Raw genomic sequence first — 26,621 nt, 5'->3', positions numbered from 1 at the left:
AACGACAGCCCGGTTCAAGGTGAAGGTTGGACTGCATCAAGGATCGGCTCTGAGCCCTTTCCTGTTTGCAGTGGTGATGGACAGGTTGACAGACGAGGTCAGACAGGAGTCTCCATGGACTATGATGTTTGCGGATGATATTGTTATTTGTGGTGAGAGTAGGGAGCAGGTGGAGAAGAGCCTGTAGAGGTGGAGGTACATGCTGGAGAGAAGGGGAATGAAAGTCAGTAGGAGTAAGACAGAGTACATGTGTGTAAATGAGAGGGAGGGCAGTGAAGGGGTGCAGTTGCAGGGAGAAGAGGTGGAGAAGGTGGATGAGTTCAGGTACCTGGGGTCAATAGTGCAAAGTAATGTAGAGAATGTTAGAGAAGTGAAGAAAAGAGTGCAGGCAGGGTGGAGTGGGTGGAGAAGAGTGATAGCAGGAGTGATTTGTGATAGAAGAGTATCTGTGAGAGTGAAAGGGAAAGTTTATAGGACTGTGGTGAGACCTGAGATGTTGTATGGATTAGAGACAGTGGCATTGAGTAAAAGACAGGAGGTGGAGCTGGAGGTAGCAGAGCTGAAGATGTTGAGATTTTAGTTGGGAGTGACGACGATGGACAGGATTAGAAATGAGTTTATTAGAGGGACGACACATGTAGAACGTTTTGGAGACAAGGTGAGGGAGGTGAGATTGAGATGGTTTGGACATGTGTAGAGGAGGGACATGGGGTATATCAGTAGGAGACTGCTGAGGATGGACACACCAGGAAGGAGGAAAAGAGGAAGACCAAGGAGGAGGTTTATGGATGTGATGAGGGAAGACATGCAGGTGGTTGGTTTGAAAGAGGCAGATGTAGAAGACAGGGGGTATGGAGACTGATGATCCGCTGTGGCGCCCCCTAATGGGAGAAGCCGAAAGAAGAAGAAGAAGATATTGTGATATCATTTTAGCATGATATCGTTTCATGTGCGATACGATAAATGCATCCTGTGAAGACTTTGCACCGTCAAACACCTCTTACTATTTCCGTAGGAAATTTTTATATATCAAATATGTTAAATGAAAAGTGTTGCAATAATGAGTGTTTTATTAAGGCTTCAAGTTTTGTTTTTGTTTTATGTCTCACTCTTTTATCTATCTGAATAATTCAGATGTTCACACTGTTTTGTTTTGTTGAAAGTATTAGAATTTTTTTCCTCCGCAGTCCTCGTTTGTTATATGCGTACAGATATATTAGGTGTGTGTGTGTGTGTGTGTGTGTGTGTGTGTGTGTGTGTGTGTGTTAAGGCTAGAGGATGAAGGGCAGAATGGGTGAACGTAGGGTCGGGTACTCCTTAAACTCCTTCAGGTAGCTGCGGTGCTTTCCTCTTGCCCACACGGTCATCTGGACGAAACCGATGATGGTGAAGAAGGCCACAGGAACACACTGAGTCATCATGGTGAAGCCCAGCCAGGAACCTGCCTACAGGAGGAACACCACAACACACACTGGGTTTTATGTAAAAGAATAGTATATATAAGGCATAGTACCACTGAAATATATTATTAAATGTATTCTGGAGATATCATCCGCCTTCAATTTTCTTATGGAAGCTTCCAGAATGTGAGTAATGTGAAGTAAGTTGGAAAAAATGCCAAAAAAGATGTATAAAGTGTATTAAGAATATATACATCACCTTTAAAGACAGTATACAGTAAATGTTTCACCAAAACATCAATGTCTACTTCCCAATACCTTTGTCCATTTATTGCGTATGACGAGAAACGCAGGATTTGTAATGATCAGCAGAGGGCAGCAGAAACAATCAGAAATTAAGTTGGGCGATTCAGTGCTGTTATGTTGCTGTGTGTGTGTGTGTGTGTGTGTGTGTGTGTGTGTGTGTGTGTGTGTGTGTGTGTGTGTGTGTGTGTGTGTGTGTGTGTGACAGTGAGTGAGTGAGTGTTAGAACAGAGACCAGGACCAGTGTTATAACATAACATATAGCAGTTTTGATCCGTCCCCATAAATGTCTCCATACTGTATGTTTCTGTTCCCCCTAGTGGGTTTTACCTCATAGGTGTAATTTGGGCAAGAAACCACTGTGAAGATCCACGTGAAAGGATTCTTGGTTGGATATGGGATCTTCTTAGTCTTAGAACCTCGGAGGCAAAGCACAGTGTTAAGATTTTAATCGGTGAAGTCGGTACAGTAAATGCAGTTTTACAGACATTTGGATGAAGATTTTGGTGTCTGATGAAAAACCAAAAGACGACATGCGCAATAAACAATGGCTCAAAAGCAGTGGTGGACAAAGAACACAAACCATTCATCATTTATTTCTCTCTAAATGTTCTGCTTGATGTTGAACTGATGCTGTAGGTTGGTGATCAGTAGATGCACCAAGCGTCGATCAAAACTTTGATTTGATGACTTTAGTTGAGTGAAAAGTTATTTTATTTTGATACGAGAAAAAAAAAAGCTACTTAAGTAAAGAATTAGATTTACTTCGTTAATGTCCACCACTGCCCAAAAGGGAAACACGTTATCATCTGGGTGACACCAGATAGTGTGATCATAATTAGATACAGTCTACAGGATGAAGACCAGAATGGTGGATAAGGTGCACGATTCCAACACTTGAGTAAAAGTATAAATCCCCTGGCTTGAATGCAAAACTCATCTTTTTAGATTTCTATTTGAGTAGAAGCACAAAAGTTCTTGTGATGTATGTGAACTCTCGGAATAACTCGGAAAAGAAATCTCAGATTGCGGATCGCAAATTCTGGGTTGACGTCTTTATGGTTAAAGCAGCAGCTCTTAGAGAAAAGTCTACCTTTCGGACTTCAAGATTCCTACCTGGATGTTTGAGATTGCGCAGAACCACGTGGATCGAGAAGCTCCCCAACTGGCAGAACTACATGGATTAAAGACACACGTGATTAAGGGGGAGGTCAGGATGAATGATTAGCGATTAAAGTGTGTAGAAAACGTTCATCTATGCAGCACCCACCAGAAAAATTCCAAGTGCTGTCTTTACTTGCTGCTCACCATAGTCTATAAGTAGACACACACACACACACACACACACACACACACTCAGGATTTACACTACACTGAGCTAAAATAAATGCATTGTTATTATAACCTGTAACTTACGCGGTGGTGTGTAGAGCGGATGGTTTATGTAGTAGGCCATCCAGGCGGCAAAGACCCAATAATACAAACAATTCTGAGAGAAAAAAAAATTTCAATTAGCTCTGCCTAAATGCTTTCTTTTTTTTAAAAGAAATATCAATTTGATTATTTTTGTATTTTACAATATTGACAAATGATTTATGAAAATTAGGGATGATGAGATTCACAGATTCGCATCGGTGCTTCGAACGCAAGCTGGCATTTGTGCCGTGACGCATCATATTTACGTCGGTTCAAGCCAATTTATTTCTATATAATTATTAAATAGATGTTCCATACTTCTACTGCGTAGAAAGTAAGCAATAATTCGTAACCATTATTTTATACGTAGATCGATTTCTCCTCGCTGAACAGTTTCTCGAGTGTGTTTTCTCAGCGCCTCTGCTGCTACGTGAATATGACCTGTGAGTCACATAGAAAACAGATTAACATGGCAGAGGTAGAGCTGTAGAGCTTGTTTGTGAAAGGGGCCATGTGTTAGAAGTCAGAAGGTACGTAACTAAATTGATGATTTGTTGTCTGTCTGAACTGAAGAAATAAACGTGAACTTTTTATACAAAATTTTATACTTTTATACAAACTTTTTATATGGAATTGCAGAGCATCATATTTTTTCCATCGCCTCGTATCGTGTTCAGATCACGATAATACGCGGGAAACGTATCAAATCGCATCGGTAACTGCTTCATATGTATCTTTAATGTATCGTATTGTTGGCTGTGCATTGAGACACGAATCGCATCGGCCTCAGTTATAAAGATGCACCTTCCTAATAAACATGTATTGGAAATCCTCTGAGAAATCCTCTGAGAAATCCTGTCAAGGTAGATCATGTTCACAGCTAGCTAGCTAGCAAGTACAATTCTATATGTTTAAAATTGAATTAAAAACTCCTTTTAAAACCCCTCCACTGGGTCAGACAGCTAGCAAATTCACTATCTGGACAAAAGTATTAGGACAGCTGACTTTTCCAGCTGTATGTGGTTCTTCCCCAAACTGTTCCCACAAAGCTGGAATTTTACAGGGTGTCTTTGGATGTGCTAGCATATCATTTTCCCTTCACTTGAACTAGGAGACCCAAACCTGTTCCAGCATGACAATGTTCTTGTGCATAAGCCAGCTCCATGAAGATCTGATTTATACGGAACACCTTTGAGATAAATTTTCCATGCTGACTGCACCCCCAGACCCTCCTCGCCTCACCTACGTCAGTACCTGATTTTACTAACACCCTTGTGGCTGAGTGAATCTTACAAAAATCTCCCAAAAAAATCTAGTGGAACATCTTGCCAGAAGAGTGGAGGTTATTATAACAGCAAACGAGGATTAAATGTGGAATAGGATTTTTCACCAAACACCAATCTTCTGCTCAAGTGTCCAAAACTTATGTCCATATAATGCAGCTAGTCAGTAAGTAATGAACATCATGCTAGCTGAGTGAGCTACACCTTAAACTATTTATTTATTTATTTTTCATCTAAACAATTTTTACTACATAGTAGGAATTAGCAAGTTTAGTCATTTCTAACAGGCTCTGCCTTTTTTTTAAAGAATTCCTTAGAAATCCTGTCAGGTTATCAAACATAAACTGGCTAGCTAGCTAGTAAGACTGTAAAATATTACGGAATTAGTATAAAAAACATTCTTGAAATGATTTTGTATGTTTGTTTTCTAGCTAATATTTGTAAGAATGTATGATGATATATAACGACGAGCTGAGAAAAGTCTGTCAGTTTCGATTAGTGATTCATGCTAAAGCAAACGTACGGATCCTGTGAATCGATCGAGTTTAGTCTCATAATTAAATACTACCTCACTTTTTATTGTCTTAAGCCGATTTCTGTGAACTGGGTAGCGTTAGATAGTAGAATATGGTTTGTCACACCAAAACGTTTGTCAGAAACCTATTAGGAAGCTAGATGACTATGCTAGGTGCTGGCACACGGTTTTTGGACTTTTTTGGAGTACATTTGGATGTTTTTTCTTTATGTCACCTTGAAAATATTACGCAGCGGCATGGTGCCATGACAGAAGCGATGCACAAACAACGTTTCCAGGATCCTCTTGACGTAATGGAAGGAATGACACAGACACGCTATACTGTAGAAAGGACACAGAGACATGAATGAAAGCCTTCTGTAGCAGAATGTAGTGTTCACAAGCCCTGGTCATGACACTTTAAAGTCCACAGGCAAAGGAATTTTCTGGCCCTGAAACACTCAAATCCATCAACACTAGTGCTTAAACTAGTGTTCAACGGGTTCCCAGGTGGGTTCACGTCAGATACTCACTGCACGACCCAGTGTTTGCTGGTTGTGAAGTCGTACTTAGGGGCGTAGATGAAGGGCAGTCTGAAATAGAACATCAGGTAGATGAAGAGCGGTCCGACACACTCGGTCAGGAACACCTGGCAAACGGAAGAGAGGATGAGCTGCCTGCTTTCGAGTGTTTTAACTGCCAACACTGTTTTCCGAAAGCACCCAAAAGAAACTTTCTGATGGAGCTCGAAAGGGTTCAATAGATGACCATCATTTGGAGAAAACGTTACAGTAGTTATGAAGTGATTTTTTTCTCTTACCACTTTTGTTTTTGGTGTTTCTGGAACAGCAACGTCCAACATGGTAGCACACGTGGAGTCTTTAATCATGAACTTTCATTCATTAATTTTTTTCATTAAACACATAAAATATTTCATTCCATGTTAAAAGATTCAAATACGCTATATTCTTGTTATATATGAAATTATTCGTGTGTATTTTGTCAATATTTCAATGATATGTTTTGGAGGATATCCAACAAGTAGATCTCGATTGTTTTAGGAAAACTTCCCTCACAATAATGGTTGGAGAGAAAACTTTTGCACAGATTTATCATAATGTTTGAGAAGCCTTTCCTGTGGTGAGCGTTTAGCCGGGCAGCGCTGTGTCACAGCAGGCTAAACGCTACCACCTCGTACCTCCAGGGTCTGAACTTGATCTCAAATTTCCTGTTGGTTTTCCATGTTCTCTCTGGGTTACAAAAAAAATAGGTAAATTTTCCCTTAATGTAAATGTGTGTGAAATAATAAAATAATGACTCCTTCAGGGTGTATTTGTCCTCACACCCAGTGTTCCTGGCGTCCACTCCAGATTCATGATCATCTGGAGACCCTGATCAGAAGTTAGTAAATGAATGAATGAATGAATGAATGATGGTTAGATTGATTTCACATTGCTTGTTCTACCTGTGAGCCACCATCAACAAATAAGTATGTAAGTATCTATGTGACTTCCTATTCACAGTATGTGCTCACTACATTGGCTACAATGAGCGGTAGTATGCTATATCGCTAACATTGTTGTCTGAGATGCCTCCTTGTGCTAACAGATTTACGATTTATAAGATTTATATACAGGCAGACTTGCGATGAAGATGTGTTTTGATAAGTCGAGACACGGTCCAGCATCTCCAGGAGTCTTAAAGAATGGCGATCAGTATAGGGTAATTTACTGCCATTAGTTGACACATTATACAGTAGGTATACAGTAGGTTTAAAGTGTAGGTTCAAAGTATACAGTAGGTTTACTGGTCGGTGCTGTCTTGGTTTTGTGTCTTGTCTTGTGTTGTCTGTCTGTACTGTTTTTTGTCTGCACTGTTTGCACCAGGTTTCACTCGATGCACTTTATGTAGCTTGTGTTGTGTTGTAGCTTTATGTTGTTGTTTAGTGTAGCACCAGGGTTCCGGAGGAATGTTGTCTCGTTTTTACTGTGTACTGTGTACCACTGTGTATAGTAGAAATGACAATAAAAGCCTCTTGACTTGACTTGATTACAGTACATCATTTAGCAGAACAGAGCATTTTATGCTATCATAACGTATAAACTATGCAGTACAGTGGAACCTCGGGTTACGAACGCCCCGGCATACGTATAATTCAGGTTACGAATCGCAGTTCATCAAAATTTTTGCCCCTGGTTACGAACAATATATCGGGATACGAACGTCGCTCACCAAAAATCGAAGGCAAGTTGGTTGTTTTTGCTCTATCCACGCAGCTCGTCACATCAGTTAGCGTCCTGTGTCCCTAGCGAGAGCATCGTGTTACTTATCCACTTTAACTTTTCCCGGCGGCAGCGTAACAAGTTAGTTGATGCTCGTGGAATGATGAGATGGACAACATTAGCCGATGCATAACCACTTTACTTGTTTTTATGAAGATAGATTAGCAGGGTTACAGTCTTTTCCGAAGTACAATACCCATAATGAATTTCACTCTGGACTTCAATACCAACTGATAGTAGCCTTAAAGAAACAGCTCTCATTTTCCTCTAATGCAACAATTGTCTCAGCGTTAGTGTTAATAACACTGTCTTTAATATTCTATAATATAATATATAATAATATATAATAATATAATATAATATAATATAATAAGATTCTCCTTCAAACAATAACTCTCCTCCTCCCCTTCTACGAACGTCGTCTCCTGCAGCGAGTCTTCTCAAAGGGAAAGTACCCGGTAAAGATCTTTTCCTCTTTTGTATGTTTTTATGTGGTATGATTTTAATATAACATGTTAAAAGTAAATAATATTAGTGAATATTGCCTTTATTTTTATTTAAGTAATATTTTTGGTTGTCCAGAACGAATTACCGAAGTTTCTGTTCATTATTATGGGGAAATTTGTATCGGGATACGAACTTTTCAGGTTACGAAAAAAGTACCGGAACGAATTAAATTCGTAACCCGAGGTTCCACTGTATATATATATTTTAGTTTGACAAGCGTCTGTTTGCAAATGGAGGGCAGAGCCGGACGTGCTCTGTTTCAGTGTCTAGCGACGGCGATAAAAAGGAGACAGACAAGAGTTCAAACTGGGCTTTGAAGCACCAAAAAAACACAGAAAACAAAACGCCCCAATGTAAAAACGTACTCTGTTAAAGAGGTGAACAAAGAGTGGTGACAGCACAATTAGTAAGACATCAAACTTCTTATTGGAGAGTTCAAACCAACGGACAACCACAATGCTACTGCTGTGCAAAATTTCCATTTATGGCATTTGGCAGACACCCTTCCAGAGCAAAAGGGTTAAAGGCTTTACTTAAGAACCTGGACCAGCAGCTTAGTGGTGGTGGTGGGATTTCAGAAGTCAGAAGTCCAACATCTGAACCAGTGAGCTACTGATTCCGTTAACACTTAATTGCTCATGTATATAAATGAGATTAATGTAAGGGTGTCTATCAAATATCATGTAGGTGTAATTTGTCATTGGTCTTTTATTTTCAGTTTCATTTATGAAAATAAAATATGCATGGATGATGGTTGGATGTGATTTCCTTTACTTTGTTAAAAACATCACAGTTCCTTTCAAGTTGTTTCCCAGACTTCCCTTTTAGTGTTCTCCATTGGTGTGGAGTGTAAGAACATATTTACCCAAATCGACACTAATGTGCACTAGTTATTGGAATCCCTATAATGATGTTCAAATTGGTACGGTTAAGAAGGAATGCTGTGGGTTCTGCAGCATTTTTTGGGTTCTTCTATGGAAACTGTAGCACTTCAGTGCTTAAAAAATTTTGTATTTCTGTTTTGAAAACTTGCAAGGTCTTGAGTTCAAATCTCAGCACTGAACACTTGAGCAAGGACCTCAATCCTCATTGGCTCACTTATGGAAATAAGATAATCATAAGTTGCCCTGCCAAATGGCAAAAAATGTGATGGAGAATGTGGAGCTCAGTGCTTAAGATGCTAGACTTTTAATCAGAAGGTTGTGAGTTCACATCCCACCACTACTTGTAGTGACGTCCAAGGCTGGGCCCTTGAGCAAGGCCCTTAACCCTCAGTGCTGTAAATGTAAATGTAAAGGTATGTTTTATTTCTGTGTGGTTTCCCAGAGGTCGGAGATCAGAGATTGAGCAGAATGAGCTAAATGTGACCCGGGTTGAAAGATTAACATCTGGTGTGGAAAGTGGGTCAGGTCAGGGAGATTATGTGTACCGAGAAAGTGGATACAATGCCAGGAAGGTGAGTGAAAGCTGAACCGGGCAGAGCGTACAGTAAGCGCTGTGCTCGTAAGTGTCGGCATGCACACTTAAAGTCACTCTCTTGGGGGTGGATGTGTTGTAACAGCCGTGGTTGACCAGAATCTACCATAAAACGGGGTACTCACTGTCCCCCAGCTGATCTGGGCTCCCAGATCCCTGAAGTGGAAGGTAGCTGTGGTTCCTACAGGCAGTTGCTGAAGGATGTCTTCATCCTTCAAGGGCTTTCCCTCTGCCAGTTAAAACACACCGTTATTAAAAGTCTCACAGAACACACTCAGCTCTTTATAAATCAGTGTGAAACGGGATCTACTCACTCGGGTCCAGGCACAGCGACTGTCTGGCAGGATACCAGCGCTGATCTGAGGGGGTGGGGATGGAGGAGAGGGAACATCAGTATTAAACTATCACGCTGGCAGCAGCTTAGCATGCTCGATGACAACATAAAACACACATTCGCTTACTTGATTTGTGGAACATTGACTTTATATCCAAAATAGTAGCAGATGGTTCAACCTGGAGACGATACAAGGGAGGGGAGAAGATATGGGACAAATGGTGGTTGCTTATACATACCACTTTTCATGCTTAAATATAAATTAGATAAATAAATATTTAAAAAAGGTCAATTTTAAATAAACTGGGAGCAAAAAGGGAGTTGGAACTAAGAAATAGACAATATATCTTTATAATAAAATGTGAAAAATATACATATTTAGCAAATAAATGAAAATAAAAGCCATATTATTAATATTTTTCAATTGGATTTGAGAGAATATTTAGAGAAAGAAATGTCGAATAATATGGTAATGAATATTTTGTAAGTTTAACTCAATAATTAAATGATTAAATGTATTACTATTACTTTTATTATTAAAATTCATTATATATTAATAGTTATTATTCATTCATATTAATTAATTGTTTTTATTAGATTTTTTATATAATTATTATGATTAGTAGTATTATAATTGTAATTATAATAATATATTATGGATTCTTATTTTTCTTAATTAAAATGACAAACAATTTATTATTCATAATTATTATAATAATATAATAATATGATTGTTATTTGTATATAGATGTATTTATTTATCAATTACTACTACTATTATTTATTTCATTTTTAACATTTAGTTATTTATTTATTGCTATTTTAATAATATATTATAAATTCTAAAAATGTCCATGAAAATTTAAACTATTTAATTTGAATTATTATTCAAATCGATTTATTTATGAATTGCCTTCACTATTTTTTATTTTTTATTTATTTATTTAGATCTATTTATTGCTATTTTGTTATATTGTCTTTTACCCTCCTAAACAGTACATAATGGCCGTTATGCGTAGGACGAGCTACAGAACGATTACCAGATCCACTGATCTTCAGAAAGCGCCATAGACGTATTGTTGAAGAACATATGATTCAGAAGCTCATGCAAGCTAATGCAGAAACAGGATTTACCTTATCGAGGAGCAGCAGCTTCTCCTTGGTCTTGGCATCCAGAATCTCCACCTCGAAGTAAACAATTCGTTTTGTTTTTTTGGGTGTTTTAGGTCTGGACTTAGAGGCAGCAGGTGTTGACGCAGCTTCAGCCTTGACACCTTTAGCCTCCAAAGCCAGGACATCCATTATCGCTCTTCTTTAAACACAGCAAGACCTGAGGAGAGTAACTCAGCGCTCCTCAAAGTTCTTTTTAGCCTCCTTAGGTCAATGTAAAAGATGTGTTGTAGCTTCTCCAACCTGCTGGACACTGAACTGCTCTCTCTGCTCCTTTCAGCCAGAACAGAAGGGAAATGAACGAGACGCCACACTGAAACTGGGAGGTGTGTTCAGGATGCTGGTCACCCACAAAATGATCCTGAAAGCCAGGGGAAAAATGGCGGCAGTCTTCTAACACTTGGGGGCTGCAACGTACCTCCTAGTGCCCCTCGGGACCTGCTAAAAAACCCTCTGAACACGAAACCCGAGAGCCCCGGGATGTGTTATCCACAACTCGCCTCACACCAGGCTAAATATATACCTTCCATTTCTCCATAGGCCAGCTGGGTGACCTTGCAGACCTCGGACCAGCCCAGCAGAAGATCTGATGTTGTCAAGACTATTCTGAAGCATAGGGCTCGGGGCCACGAGTGTCCAGAGAGAATTGTCATCCACATATAGGACTTTTCTCTGGAAATGCAGCCTGGCCTTTGTCGTACTACTGTTATCCAAGATATGCTATTTATAGCTTATCTGAGAACAACTTGGCGGGGAAGAACCATAAAGACTGGGTGATTCTACTTCGACACAACCTAATAGGGGTAGATCTTCTTATGTATGTCCTGAAATCTCACAACAACGTTGAGAAACCTGTGGTGAACATTTGGGCAATCCGTATGCTCTTTCAATTTCCCTTCCATTGACTCCATTACTAAGTAATGCAGTCATAACTGGGTTTCACTATGAAGCAGAAGATGTGCAGTGGTGTGAAAATGAGTGAAAGAGAGGCTTGGAAATCCTGATCCACTGGATCCTAGTGCCCCGTGTGCCTATACAGGGGTCGGGTGTGAGGTTTAGTGTTTGGCTGGTATATTTGGCAAGTTCCTCCTCATCAATTACATATCCATCAGCATGCCAAGCATTCGGCAAGAATCTGGGGACTCAGTGCTGCCCTCTGGAGTTTCACCACACAAGGTGTCCAGAAGGAAACCAGTGTTACGGCCAGTAATGGTGCGGTTTTTCAGTTGTTTGTTCTATAATTACTTGTGATGTTAATAGCTTTTGAACAGCCCTAGATGTTGTGCCTGATGATGGTCTGGATAAATCACTAGCATTAATCATATTAACATTTGTAGCCACTGCTTGCCATTGACCGGACACTGGAACAATAACCACAAAACTTCCGGGAAACACTTTAAAGAACAAAAATCTCAAATGTTTCACCTACAGCTCAGGTTTCTATATTGGCATTCTGGGACTTTCAGGTTTATTTGTCATTTATGCAGATGTCAGTGACAGTTTGTACAATGAAATTCTTAAGTGAGGCTACAGCAAACTACAGCAAACTACAGCAAATATTCAACATTAAACACTATTAAACAGAAAACAATAGTAATAACAAGGCATTAGAAAGTTATAATTATTTACAAGTGTGTGTGCAGGAGTACACTGTAAAAAATTACCTATAGAATCTACCCAAAAAATGTGAGGTAACAATTTGCATTCAGTCTGTTTGGGTAAATTTCACCCTATACTGTTCGTAAAGAGTACCTAAATAAATCAGCTATAACATTGCAATTGAAATTAGGTAAAATCTATTCATAATATTAGACAATGAATTACTTATTAAAAGTGAGTATTATTAACACCATTGTATTTTTTCAATTTATTTAATAATTGCTGTTATTAATTAACCAATATGACTAACCATTATTAAATCAGGAAGGTAAAATTACTAATAACATTAAAAAGTTATCAGACACAATAGATCATGAATTTTTTAATAAACAACCAAAAATCAAACAAATGATTCTTTGCAAATTCAACAAGAACATATTCAAATCTTGATCACAAGAAATTGAGTTTTTTCCTTCAAACAGCATTATAAAAATACAAATAAAAGAATTCGGCTAACATTGCTCAAAAAGTGTGTCTACTTGTTCATTAATTCAACTTAGGACGCCTATTTGTTCAAATAACAAACATCTATTTGAAATTTACCAATTACTGTATCCTGAGACACTAATACTTGAATAGATGTATTTTTTATGTATACAATGAGATACATTTCAAAACATTTTGACATTAACAACAACAACAACAAAAAAGGCAAGAAGCAGTCTATTCCATGAGTTTAATTTTGAGGCTGTGAACCTTCTTGAGACACTTGCCTCCATCTAGCTCCAAAAAAGGTTTTTGAAATACTTCACAAGTATTCTTGAGCTTCTTGGGATATTCAAGGTTGAGGGCATAGATTAATCCTATCAACAACATGCATGCCTTGGTTTTGTATCCACACCCACTGATCACTTGGATGCCCTCTATCACAATAGATACGTCTACTGGATCGTCCTCAGCAGTGGGATTATGGATCAAAAGCACCTTCATAGTTTGTTCTGTTTGGCCCTCCTGGTCATTTTTCATGTTTAACTGGCAGAAATAAACAACAATGAACTTTAATGCAAGCAATAAGTTAAGAGAAAAATTTAATGCTTGAACCCAATAACATTTATCAATCTAACCACATGCTGTAAATGAGAAAATTGTTCGTTTATGGGGTTGTCTGTAAACACCTTGTGTATATTGGTCATTTTGTAACTTACCTGGGAGTCTTGGAAGAGCTCTTCTTGTGGCTCCCCTAGGTACTCAATGAGGCAGGAGAGCACTGCATCCCTTTTATTCTCAATACTCTGAGACTGTAAAGAGATGCATTTTAATGACCAGCATTTTTTCTACAAATTAGTGTTTGCACTTTTGAGACTATTTAAACAAAAAACATACCTCATTTACAGTGTTAAGGAGAGGGCACATCCTGGTACCAACAGCACCTCTTTTGGGACGCATCAGCTGCAGAAGACAGAATGTGTAATCAAGCTTAAACATGAATGTTTCTTCCAGGGAAATAGTTGTTATCCGACAAATCTCCTCTTTGATCTAGTAAATAAGTCAAATCTTTCAATGACGAGTCACGAGTCCAAATTCACTTTTAAATTCTAAAGATTTATATATGAAATATATTAGTAATATTTCTAATTTGCTTTATTTACACATTTAGGGGTATGATAGGTGTATGTAGGAGTAAAGGTTGGAAACTATTGGCGTTTATAAATACATTAGTGAAAAAGAATAACAAATATAATTATTCTTACTTGAGTCTCAGTGAATAAAGCTGGCCTCCTCTCTTTGAAGACACTGATAGCTGAGAGTCACCACCTCCTCTCTTTAAATTGAAAAAGTATAGAGAGACACATGCAGACTGGTATAAACATTTACATTAGCAACATTCCATTTAACATTTCAAAATAACATTATAACAATTCTTAATTATTGACACATACAGTACAGTCCAAAAGTTTGGACACACCTTCTCATTTAAAGAGTTTTCTTTATTTTCATGACTATGAAAATTGTAGAGTCACACTGAAGGCATCAAGGGCTATTTGAGCAAGAAGGAGAGTGATGGGGTGCTGCACCAGATGACCTGGCCTCCACAGTCACCGGACCTGAACCCAATCGAGATGGTTTAGGGGTGAGCTGGACCGCAGAGTGAAGGCAAAAGGGCCAACAAGTGCCAAGCATCTCTCGGGGAACTCCTTCAAGACTGTTGGAAGACCATTTCAGGTGACTACCTCTTGAAGCTCGTCAAGAGAATGCCAAGAGTGTGCAAAGCAGTAATCAAAGCAAAAGGTGGCTACTTTGAAGAACCTACAATATGACATTTTTCAGTTGTTTCACACTTTTTTGTTATGTATATAATTCCATATATAATTCCACATGTGTTAATTCATAGTTTTGATGCCTTCAGTTCGAATCTACAATTTTCATAGTCATGAAAATAAAGAAAACTCTTTGAATGAGAAGGTGTGTCCAAACTTTTGGTCTGTACTGTACATGGCATTGAACTAATCATAATTCATGGCTGCACATCTTAAAGTCAGTCATATTCATGTCACAAGAGAAAAATGTGTGCAAATGAGTCCATAGCCCCTTGTTGAAAAGCACTAATTTATATTATTACAAACTACCTACAATTAGGTAGGTAGTTTGTACTAATATAAATTAGTGCTTTTCAACAAGGGGCTATGGACATAAATAAAAAACAAACCTAAACAATGTTTTAGATTTCAACACTATAGTGTATTCAGCAATTGTGCATAAATTAAGCTTACTCAGGATTTTTGTATAATGAAGTGGACAATTGTAGGCTTAATTTATGCACAGTTGCTGAATTTAAAATTAAACTGCTATGACATTAAATAACTGACATTCACATCCATATGTCTATTTTTTTTAACATTAAAATAACATTTGTTGTCATGACGAACGTCATTTCCTAGGCACAACTTTAAAATTATATTTTAAATGCTGTAGCTAAAACTTAACACCAAAATTTTTGTCTTACCCACAACACTTACATTTTAACATTTAAACGTGCTTTCTGGTAAACTTTCAGTTAGCCTAAACATTGGCTAATGGAGTCACACACACAGCTAGCTATATGAGTTAGCTGTGTTACTATCTACCTTTCGGTAACTTAATAAAACTTAGATTAGAATATAATAGCACGGGTAAAAGTTTCAAAATCGCGTTCTTGCAGTACCATTCGCGCTTCAGTAATGCGGAAAAAGCACATTTTTAACATTAGCACAAGAGAAAATGTGTTTTAGCTAGCTCGCTATGACCGATGTCCGAAGCTATACATTAACTTCTCGTCTAACATAGTTAGTTTTATCTGTCATAAGATTGTGGTCATTGTTTTAAGTGCCCATTTTCTTTTGTTACTTGATAAATATGCGGGCTAAATAGTTCAACTCAAGTCAAGTCAAGTCAAGTTTATTTCTATAGCGCTTTTCACAACAGACATTGTCTCAAAGCAGCTTTACACAAATCAACAGTGATGGTGAATGGTGTGTATTTATCCCTGATGAGCAGCCGTCACGGCTAAAATAAAGACTTGACTTGACTTGACTGTGGCAAGAAAAAACTCCCTTAGATGTTATGAGGAAGAACCTTGAGAGGAACCAGACTCAAAAGGGGAACCCATCCTCATTTGGGTGACATCAAGAGTTTGATCATAAATCTTTCAAAAACACAGAACACTGGAGAGTGAGAACTAAATAGTATCTTTACTCTCCAGAGAACTAAATAGTTATCTTACCATCAGCACTAAAGCTCTTCTCTCACTGAACTTCCACAATCCAGCTCGCCCAACGAACATGTGCCCCAGATAGCTCTTGCTCTAACAGACAGGCCAACGTTTTTGAGTATATATTACAACGTTTTTTTAGTTTGCAGTTATTACTATAAATAATTAGGGAGTGTGGGTTAATTTTACTCATTATTATATAATTAAAAGTGCTGACTTACATATTAAGTAAATGGTACACTATTGGCAAGGGTAATATTTACCGCCCACCAAAATCATTTTTTACAGTGTATCTGTAAATACATGAAATGAAATGAATATTTACATATATGAGGTATTTTTTTAAATAAAAAGATGGAGGTTGGAGGTGTACAGGTAAAATGTATATCTTACTGCAGGTGTGCAAAAATACGTGGAAACTCGTAGTATTAGGAGTTCGGAGAATTGAGAATTGCGCAGTTCCTGTGTGTTAATAATGTAAACAATATGTATGAAGCGTATGACAGAGTCAGTTTGCAGATCTTCTATGTGTCTGTGAAGAGAAGTGTGAGTTTTAGTCTGGGCCTTTTTTATTTTTTAATTCACAGCTCCCTAATTTAAAACCAGTCTTATTGTTGTTAAAATACTAAACCAATCACTCAAATAAAACAAATTTTTAATTCAACATTCATCCTAAAAGTGTTCAAAAGGGTTTAGAACTCTTTTGCTGAAGATCTTCCACTCCAACCCATGGACAGCAGATCTTCATGGAGCTGAAGATATATCGTGTGTGTATGTATGTATGTACAGTACAGACCAAAAGTTTGGACACACCTTCTCATTCAAAGAGTTTTCTTTATTTTCATGACTATGAAAATTGTAGAGTCACACTGAAGGCATCAAGGGCTATTTGACCAAGAAGGAGAGTGATGGGGTGCTGCGCCAGATGACCTGGCCTCCACAGTCACCGGTCCTGAACCCAATCGAGATGGTTTAGGGGTGAGCTGGACTGCAGAGTGAAGGCAAAAGGGCCAACAAGTACCAAGCATCTCTCGGGGAACTCCTTCAAGACTGTTGGAAGACCATTTCAGGTGACTACCTCTTGAAGATCATCAAGAGAATGCCAAGAGTGTGCAAAGCAGTAATCAAAGCAAAAGGTGGCTACTTTGAAGAACCTAGAATATGACATTTTTCAGTTGTTTCACACTTTTTTGTTATGTATATAATTCCATATATAATTCCACATGTGTTCATTCATAGTTTTGATGCCTTCAGTGTGAATCTACAATTTTCATAGTCATGAAAATAAAGAAAACTCTTTGAATGAGAAGGTGTGTCCAAACTTTTGGTCTGTACTGTATGTAATGGATACTGGATGTCTATACAGTAAATTAAATATAATTATAAACAATATATATATATATATATAAATACTGACAATAATGAGAATATACCAAATTAATATAAATTAAGAAAGAGAATAAAATGTGTAATTTTAGAGTAGGAAAGAGTGTAATGTCAATTTGTGAAAGTTTACAAGAAAATATTAGACTCACGCCTATTAACAATATACTAAATATTCATACATTTATTAATTAAATAGTTGTATTTAATACGAATATATTGTTATATTTAAAAACAGAATGGAATCCAATCGAATGACGAACATTTCTGAATGTTTATGAGAACAGAATGGAATAAAATTAAAGGTTTATTATGAAAATGTATGGAATAAAACAAACGTTTATGAGAATATATTGAAAGTTTTTCCGAATGATAGAATCAAATAGTTTAATGGGAAAATAAACACGAGAAGCAGTTATTAGTGTGAAATAAAGTTTCACAAAGAAGATATTATAATGATACAATAGATTTCAGGATATTTATGAGAAAGAACGACAAATACGGTAGATATTGAATATTAAGTTTATAAAGGGGAATAAAATCCAATATGCTCCACATGTATGAGGAAATAAACTATTTGGTTATCGTCATTTTAATAATAAAGGTAAAGTAAAAAAAGGGGCTTTTTACTCGTCGCATGTTCATTACAGATTATTTGCGTATTTGCATTTAAGGCCTTTTTTCCAGAGCGACTTATAAATAAGCGGTGAAGGGCCTTGCTCAAGGGCCCAAAAGTGGCAGTTTGGTGATGCTGGGATTTAAACTTGTGACCTTCTGGACCAGAGTCTAATACTTTAACCACTGAACATACCACTGCAATGTTAGGAAACTGGGGTCAGAGTGCAGGGTCAGTCATGATTAGTGGTGCAACGGATCACAAATCTCACGGATCGGATCGCATTGCGTTTTTTGAGTCACGATTTGAATGATGTGGAAGGCTTTCCGAGTTCTCCCGCTCTTCCGGCTAGGGGTTATTGTTGACTGATGAACATGAGTGTAGATACAAAATTACTTCAAATACAATAAAAAAAGTGTTTCACTCTGCGATTGTTAAAGGAATATTACGATTAATCCGCAAGTTTAAAAAATAAACAAGCAATTAATCTGCAGGTCACGTGCGTGCCGGATTGTGGGTCGTGATCGACTACATGGATCAACTATGATCAACTACCCCTCTGGAGCACAGAGCGTTATGGCCCTTTCGCAAGGGCCCGAGAGTGGCAGCTTGGCGATACAGGGGCTTTTTATTAACAACAACATCCACAATAATAATAATAATAATAATAATAATAACAGAGCTCTACACGTAATCATTTCTAATCCCGTGATTGGCTGAGGAAATTCAAATGATCCAATAACAGCGCAGTAAAGGCGGGTCTAGTTGGCTTTACGCTCCGAGTCAGCAGGTGGCGCTGTGGTGTGTCGCGTTTAGAAACACGTCAGACACAATTTGAAGCAGAGGCACGAGCTTTCTCTGGAACTTTCTGTAGGACCGTATGATGAGGTCTCTTCTTGTTGTGTTTTTCGTTATGCTCCTTAGGACGGATGTAAAAACCTTCTCGTGGGATTAGTGTGGATTTTCCGAGCGCTTTAGGAATGCGGTGTGGGTTGTCGAGGAGAAAAGGGACGAGTTTGTGTGAAAAAGAAAGAGAAGGTAACTGTTGTACGTGGAGGGAAAAAAAAGCATTGTGTAGAATAATCTCTTCATGGATCGGACAGCTGTTTAAACCGGTAGTTAGGAGTTTGTACTTTTATTTTTTAAATAATTTTATAAGACGTTTGTGATGGGTAAAGATTATTATAAAGTCCTGGGTATACAGAAAGGCGCTTCTGAGGATGAGATTAAAAAGGCGTACAGAAAGCAGGCGTTACGGTATCATCCGGATAAAAACAAGTCCCCCGGAGCCGAGGATAAGTTTAAAGAAATCGCAGAAGCCTACGACGTCCTGAGCGACGCCAAGAAGAAAGACGTCTACGACCGATTCGGGGAGGAAGGTGAGTCAGTACGAGTCGACCTGGCCGTGGGGCGTGGCTTTGCAGGGAGAGGGGCGTGGTCTCCATGAATGGGCGTGGCTTTGCGTAAAAAATATTTGCAAACCATTTTCTAATTGGAGGCGAAAGTAAATTTTTTAAAAATATGATTGTCATTATGTTCATATTAACCTCACCTTTTTTTTATATATGATTACATCACAGAAAAGCCAGTACTGTGTGTGTGTATGTTTATATATATATATATATATATGTATGTATGTGTGTGTGTGTGTGTGTGTGTGTGTGTGTGTGTGTGTGTATAATATTTCAACGGCAGGCTTTGTATTTCACACCCAGGCTTTCACTGGTGTCCTCCCTGAATCAATCCACCTCTTAATACCATCATTAAGACGCCAACCATGTCTCCTTCAATTCAATTCATTTTTATTTGATTTGATTTGGAAAAACACTTTGGGATGGTGTACAGAGGAAACCTTAAGAGGACCTAGACTCAAGAGGGAAACTTTCCTAATCTGTGTTGCACTGAATTTCCATTCACTGGAGCCCTGGCTGCGACCACATACATCATCTCTAACAGAAGCTTCGATATTCACCTTAAAAAATGACAAAAATACAGTCCACTTTAGGTTTTCGGTGCATATTTGTAGTCTTTTCAGTTATTTGACCATTGAAAACCAGGGATTCCTGGGGATTTAAAATACAGGTAAATTATTATCTGTTGTGGAATAAAAAAAGCAGTTAAATCCACACTAAAATATTTGAGCTGGTGCAGTTTGCTAGAGATGAGGGTGGAGAGCTCTGACTAGCGTGCTTTCTGACCATCTAATCACTGGACTTGAAAATCACGAGGTTATTGGACGCCTTCTAGAAGTCCCTGTTGTCGACTTGAAATCTGATTGGATAAAGCAATCATTTCATTCTCGTGTATTTGAAGCTACAGGCTCCTGATTCTGAAGATGAAGAAAAGGATGTCTCATTATTTCTCAAAATATTAATTTTTTTTCTTCCTTCCAGGACTTAAAGGACATTCCGGAGGTTGCGGAGCCAATGGGCCGAGCTACACGTTCCACGGAGACCCGCACGCCATGTTTGCAGAGTTCTTCGGCGGCCGTAGTCCCTTCGATCAGTTCTTCTCTCATGGAGCTGATGAAGACATGGACGTCGACGACCCCTTCGCGGCGTTCGGCATGGGTGGCATGGGAGGCTTTCCCAGGTCCTTTAAGACCCGCGTGGGCGGCGCGCATGTGCCACGGGGGAAAAAGAAAGACCCTCCGGTTATTCACGAGCTCAAGGTCAGCTTGGAGGACGTGTTCTCCGGCTGCACCAAGAAGATGAAGATCTCGCGCAAGCGGCTAAACCTGGACGGCTGCACGGTGCGCACAGAGGACAAGATCCTTACTGTGAACATCAAACCCGGCTGGAAAGAGGGGACAAAGATTACCTTCCCCAAGGAAGGGGACGAGACGCCCACTAACATCCCAGCGGACATAGTGTTTGTCGTCAAAGACAAGCCGCATTCGGTGTTCCGCAGAGAAGGCTCCGACATCGTCTTCCCTGCGAGGATATCCCTCAGAGACGTGAGTGTCCTTCTGATTCGAGAGGCTCCTATATACTTTATTACTGCTGGAATCTTTAATCTGATTGGTCAGCAGCCCTGATGGTAGTTCACCTACAAATCACAAGTAGAATTTAATGTATTTAACATTGAAGGAAGGAGTCTCCAGTGTCAGGCAATAAGATTTTTATATATAGTTTAGGTTTATGTTTTGTCCTTGGACTAATGGACGTTCCCCAACATTATACCTGATACAATAATATGAGGAAATGTGTTGTTTTAGGAGATTTTATTTACTCCACCTATATAATCAGTAGAACATTCCAGAACATCCCAGAATTAGTCCAGATCCTCCCTCTGTGGTGAGGTTTAGGCAACAAGAGATTCCTTACGTTTTGATCAGCATCCAGGTGGCTACTTCTGGAGATTCACGTCGAGAACACCAGCCTTTCACTCAGGAAGCTCTCTGTGTTTTGGTTTCCGTTTCCACAGGCGCTGTGCGGCTGCTCGATCAGCGCGCCGACGCTGGATGGCCGGACCATCACGGTGACGTCTCACGACGTCATCAAACCGGGAATGAAGAAGAGGGTCCAGGGTGAGGGACTGCCCCTGTCCAAATGTCCCGACAAAAGAGGGGACATGGTGCTGGAGTTTGTCGTGAAGTTTCCGGACAAAGTGACGCTGAACACTCGTGATGCTCTGATGCAGATCCTCCCTCCGTGAATGTTCATGGTGTGTGGGGTTTGTTATGAGGGGGTGGAGAGGGTGGGGTTGTGGGGGAGAGGGTGGGGTTGTTGGGAGAGGGGATTGTGGAGAAGCTGGATTGGCCAGACTGCTCCACAGTATTAATTTATAAACCATTTACCTGTGTTGAGTGCACTTTTGATGTCACTGACAGACACTCAGATACACACACACACGTACACATACACGTGCGATATGCAGTACCTCAGAGATGATTCAGCTGCCTTCATAGTTTTGACTTCTTCAAATTCTGGAAGATTAGGGACAGAGCTGTTTGATGTAATTTAATGAATCGTGTTTTCCCCTCATCAATCATGTAAACTAGTAACAGACTGTGTGTGTGTGTGTGTGTGTGTGTGTGTGTGTGTGTGTGTGTGTGTGTGTGTGTGTGTGTGTGTGTGGGGATAAAGAAGGATAGACTCATGGGATTCCACTTTAGAGCAACGCTTTTTACATGGTAACCGACTGTGTGTGTGTGTGTGTGTGTGTGTGTGAGGATATGTGTGGGTGGGTGGGTGTGTTGGGTTCAGGCGCTCTCACACACACTCCCTACACGCTACACAATTGAGGCAGCTTTTAACCCCGACACCGTCTCGTGTCATGCGTCTTGTGTCTCGGATCTCGATTCCGTACAAACCACGTACAGTTTTAAAGTCTCCAGGTGTCCAGAAATCCAGATTCCTGCATCATGTGTATACAAACGAATGGCTGATATTAGTGCGAGGAAAAAAAAAGAAGGATTTAAAACGTTGTTTTTTATAGTTTTGGGAAAGGCCACTTTCTGTTTTTAATGCACGCATGTGTTTAATAGTAATTAATGTAAAGATTTTTAAATACAGATACCATATGAAATTAAAAGTGTTCTATCAGACGGGTGACGTGCGTCGTTTTATTTTTTGAGTGGGAACATTTTTTTTTTTTTTTACATAAAACGAGAGATCGGTCTGTTCTGACCAAACCGCTCCTTTCTCTTTTACTAAATACGTTTTTTTGACCAATCTCACGCTTCCAAAGTAATGCTAAACAATCCAATACTCTGCTCGAGGTGTAAATACTAAATACCCTCGTCTAGCACCATAAGCACTCTGATCAATTTCTTCTGCCTCAAAAGGATTCGGTTCTATCTCATCCCAAATCAATTCTATCAGAATCAGTTCTGACCACTGCTCTTGCTTCCAAATTACTTCTGATTTAACCCTTTCCAGCTCCTGAAGGACTTCTGATTGAACCTAATTGTTTCTGAAGGAGTTCCCGATTTCAGACGTCTTACTAACCCCTCCCTCTCCAGAAGGACGTCTGACTAACCCCTCCCTCTCCAGAAGGACGTGTAACTACCCCCCCTCCTCCCCCTCCAGAAGGATGTCTGACTAACCCCTCCCTCTCCAGAAGGACTTCTGACTTACCTCTCTTTATGTCTAACCCTCCTCTCCAGAAGGACGTCTAACTAAACCCCCCCCCCCTTCAGAAGGTCGTCTGACTAACCCCTCCCTCTCCAGAAGGACTTCTGACTAACCCCTCCCTTTTATGTCTAACCCCTCCCTCTCCAGAAGGATGTCTGACTAACCCCTCCCTCTCCAGAAGGACTTCTGACTTACCCCTCTCTTTTATGTCTAACCCCTCCCTCTCCAGAAGGACGTCTAACTAACCCCCCCTCTTCTGAAGGACTTCTGACTAACTCCTCCCTCTCTAGAAGGAGTTCTGACAAACCCCTCTTACTCTTAAAGGACTTCTATCTAACTCCTCCAGTTCCTCAAGAAGTTCTGACCAACCTCCCGTTTGTCATGGAAGGGGTTGTAACTAATCCCTCCAGTTCCTCAAGGAGTTCCGATTAACCCTTCCAATGGTCAGAAATCCTCTCACATGCAAAAAGTTAAACTCCGCCCACTGAAAGATTTGTTTTATTTTGCTTTGGCAGGATCACGTCCTGTTTTTAGTCTCAACGCAAAGATTCGTTACTCAAATCTGTTTTCTTACTACAGTATATTTACTGTAGTATACAAACAGCTGCTGCTGCTCTCAGTTTGAAACCTGAGTCGTATTAAACAGTCAGTTTTGTACATGGATGCAGAATCTTTCAAACATCAAAAAATAAATAAACACAATTATGTTCTTAATAATAAGTCTGAATGTAACAGAAGACGTTTTGTTTCTTTGGATGAAGACCGAAATGGATTTGGTACGTGAATAATCCCGACACGTGAGACGCATGAGGCGAGCAGGTAAACGTGGTCCGTGATGAAAATGTTGGAGATCATTCAGCAAAAAATCCCTCATAAAACCAGATGTGCTTCAATTGATTTTATGTCAAAAACAGATTCTCTGACGATTTCTTGGGCAGAACGAGCCGGAGCTCTGATCAGGTCTACAATGTTTTGTACTAAAGGATGAGCAGGTCACGTACAAACCAAGCCAATTAAACCGTTTAACCACTTTGTATCACGTCTCAGTTTTCTCATGATGATCACACACTGAACTGTGAAGGATTACGATGGAGATTTGACATATTGTATGAGAACCATGATGTGTGTGTGTGTGTGTGTGTGTGTGTAATATTTCACATTAATGATTAGATGAGCTTCCAGGTCTTGCAACCTCCAAAAACCTGCAAGACGTCAAATTTCCAGCTTTTGTTTTTAGCCATGAAACCAAATGTAACTTCACATTGACTGGAAATTAAAATCTAAAGTCATGAATTTGATTGAGAAATCCAGTGGGATGAAACCAGGACGGATTATTAACATACATTTGATAAAGTTATTAGGATCCTAATTGATGTCCAAACCGTCGGACCACAAACTTTCAGATAAATCCTTTTTCCTACGCCTTTTTCCCTGAGACTGACAAGCACACAGGCCACGCCTCCTTCCCTGAGACTGACAGAGAGCAAAAGGCCAAACCTTCTTCCCTGAAAGTAACAAGAACAAAGGCCCTGTTTTCTCAACTGAGTCTGAGAGCAATGTTCATGTCTTCTTTACGGAGACTAATAAGAACACAGGCGACTCCTCTTTAACTGAGACGTTCAAGAGCATAAGCCACGCATTCTTCCTGCCCTGAGACTGACAAGCACACAGGCCACGCCTTCTTCCCTCCCTGAAACTGACAACACAGGCCATGTCTTCTTCCTTCCCTGAGACTGAGAAGAACACAGGCCATGTCTTCTTCCTTCCCTGAGACTGACAAGAACACAGGCAAATTCTTTCCTGAGACATACAAAAACATAGGCCATGCCTCTCCTTCTTTGAGGATGAACCCAGGCCACACCTCCTTAATTCAGGATGCCTACAGGCCACGCCCCTTCCCTAAGACTGAGTTACACAGATAACGCCCTTCTATGAGACAGTTACACAGACCACGCCCCCTTCCCTGAGACTGAGTTACAGAGACCACGCCTCCTTTCCTAAGACTGAGTTACACAGACCACGCCTCCTTTCCTAAGACTGAGTTACACAGACCACATCCCTTTTCCTGAGACTGAGTTACAGAGACCACGCCTCCTTTCCTAACGCTGAGTTACACAGACCACGCCCCTTTCCCTGAGACTGAGTTACAGAGACCACGCCTCCTTTTTAAGACTGAGTTACAGAGACCACGCCTCCTTTTTTAAGACTGAGTTACAGAGACCACGCCTCATTTTTTAAGACTGAGTTACAGAGACCACGCATCCTTTCCTAAGACCGAGTTACAAAGACCACGCCCCTTTTCTGAGACCGAGTTACAAAGACCACGCATCCTTTTCTAAGACTGAGTTACACTGACCACGCCACCTCCTTGGAGATACAAGAGACAATCGTGCGTGCGCGTGCGCCGTTATTAGTCCCAACCTCGCTCCTCATGCCGAATTTAAATTCTCACTCCTGAACACTAGGTGGCAGGAGCGCACTTCTCCCTGAAGCGGTCCTCGCCCCATCCTCCATAAGAGCAAGGGAAGCGGAATAACAAGGCTGGAATTTATTATTTTTTTTTCTTTCAAATCCCAATCTCATCAGCGCCCCCTAACGTACGCGCACTTCAGTGTACCGAAAAGAGTGTTGAATATAAGAAGCTCGTGCGCACTAACTAGGGCCCTACATCTCAAATCAGGACTGAACCTGGACCTGGCGGTAGGAACGACATTCCAGCGGATGATCATCCTCCCTGTCTCCGGTCTCCTGTCTCTGTGTCTCCGCTCGCGTGATGGGGAACATTTGACCCTAGTGGTTATAAATTAACGTCCTGGGTTTTGTTTAATCGTCTTGAGCTCCGATACGATTTCATCGCGTAATCGTGGTGAGTCGGATCGATTTTTCTCCGGTCATAATAACCGGACTTAATCAGCTAACGGTTCGGTTTTTATAAATTCGAACACGGATCAACGTATTGTTTTATTATTATTATTTATTTTTTAAATGGTGTTTTCTTCCCCGTTAGCCTGCTAAAAAGGTGTCGTTTCCCCATGGTCTTGCTAGTTTCCTCCTCTAACTTGTAGCTAGCAAACTTATCAGACTAGCATTTTATTTTCTTACTGTTTAACTCTCCTTTTTTTGTTTGTTTGGTTTGAGTCTTTATTTATCGAATGTATTAATAAATATAATGTTGGTAAAAATAAAAAAAAGAGAAAAAAGGTCTAAATTTGGACTCGGGGATGTTTGATGTGTAGGGGTGTGTCGATACGATTTAGCTCGATACTATTTTATAATTAACCGTATTATTATAAAAAATATAGACTGTTTAAATAGTATGGAAACATCTTGTTTATTTGATGGTTTTTGAGACATTCCTTTTGTTTCTATGCAACAAACTTGATGCAAAAACACTTAAACAGTAAATGAGTGGATGAAAGTTCTGTGGAGGCCAAATGGGACCTTTTCGTCTCTACCAGAAGAACTTGTGTGAGATGGAGAACAGGAGAGAAGATGAGATCAGACTCCCTCAC

General features: G+C 39.6%; 2 protein-coding genes across 4 annotated transcripts in view; one reads left to right on the top strand and one right to left on the bottom strand.

Moving 5' to 3' along the window:
* Positions 1-834: 834 nt before the first annotated feature.
* Positions 835-11,393, bottom strand: tecra (trans-2,3-enoyl-CoA reductase a). Its single transcript, XM_046835366.1, has 11 exons — positions 10,650-11,393; positions 9,643-9,694; positions 9,496-9,540; positions 9,307-9,410; positions 5,450-5,565; positions 5,153-5,258; positions 3,120-3,192; positions 2,974-3,017; positions 2,820-2,877; positions 2,034-2,122; positions 835-1,445 (listed from the first exon to the last, which is right to left on the bottom strand). The coding sequence occupies exons 1-11, from the start codon at positions 10,815-10,817 to the stop codon at positions 1,272-1,274; spliced, it is 1,029 nt and encodes a 342-aa protein (XP_046691322.1). The 5' UTR covers positions 10,818-11,393; the 3' UTR covers positions 835-1,271.
* Positions 11,394-18,796: 7,403 nt separating this feature from the next.
* The window catches only part of dnajb1a (DnaJ heat shock protein family (Hsp40) member B1a), a 9,730-nt gene continuing 1,905 nt past the window's right edge, over positions 18,797-26,621 (top strand). The window contains exons 1-3 of one of the 3 annotated variants that reach the window (XR_006923754.1): positions 18,797-19,410; positions 20,425-20,987; positions 21,458-22,107. Coding sequence is in view for 2 of the 3 variants with exons in the window: in XM_046834820.1 (XP_046690776.1) it covers positions 19,200-19,410; positions 20,425-20,987; positions 21,458-21,688 (1,005 nt within the window). In the remaining variant the exon portion in view is untranslated. Of the gene's footprint in view, positions 19,411-20,424; positions 20,988-21,457; positions 22,581-26,621 lie in introns of those variants that run through there. The other 2 variants (XM_046834820.1, XM_046834819.1) reach the window with 2 other exon arrangements.

This window comes from Silurus meridionalis, chromosome 22 (assembly GCF_014805685.1).
Source record: "Silurus meridionalis isolate SWU-2019-XX chromosome 22, ASM1480568v1, whole genome shotgun sequence".
Lineage (NCBI taxonomy): Eukaryota > Metazoa > Chordata > Actinopteri > Siluriformes > Siluridae > Silurus > Silurus meridionalis.
The sequence above is the reverse complement of the archived record's forward strand: the minus strand, read 5'-3'. Positions and strand labels throughout refer to the sequence as shown.

Coding starts and splice junctions, on each gene's coding strand:
- tecra (XM_046835366.1), bottom strand. CDS start 10,817: ATGGATGTCCTGGCTTTGGAGGCTAAAGGTGTCAAGGCTGAAGCTGCG. Junction 3,193..5,152: donor CGCTGCGTAATATTTTCAAG/GTGACATAAAGA, acceptor TTTTTCTCTCAG/AATTGTTTGTATTATTGGGT. Junction 2,878..2,973: donor CAGCACTTGGAATTTTTCTG/GTGGGTGCTGCA, acceptor TAATCCATGTAG/TTCTGCCAGTTGGGGAGCTT.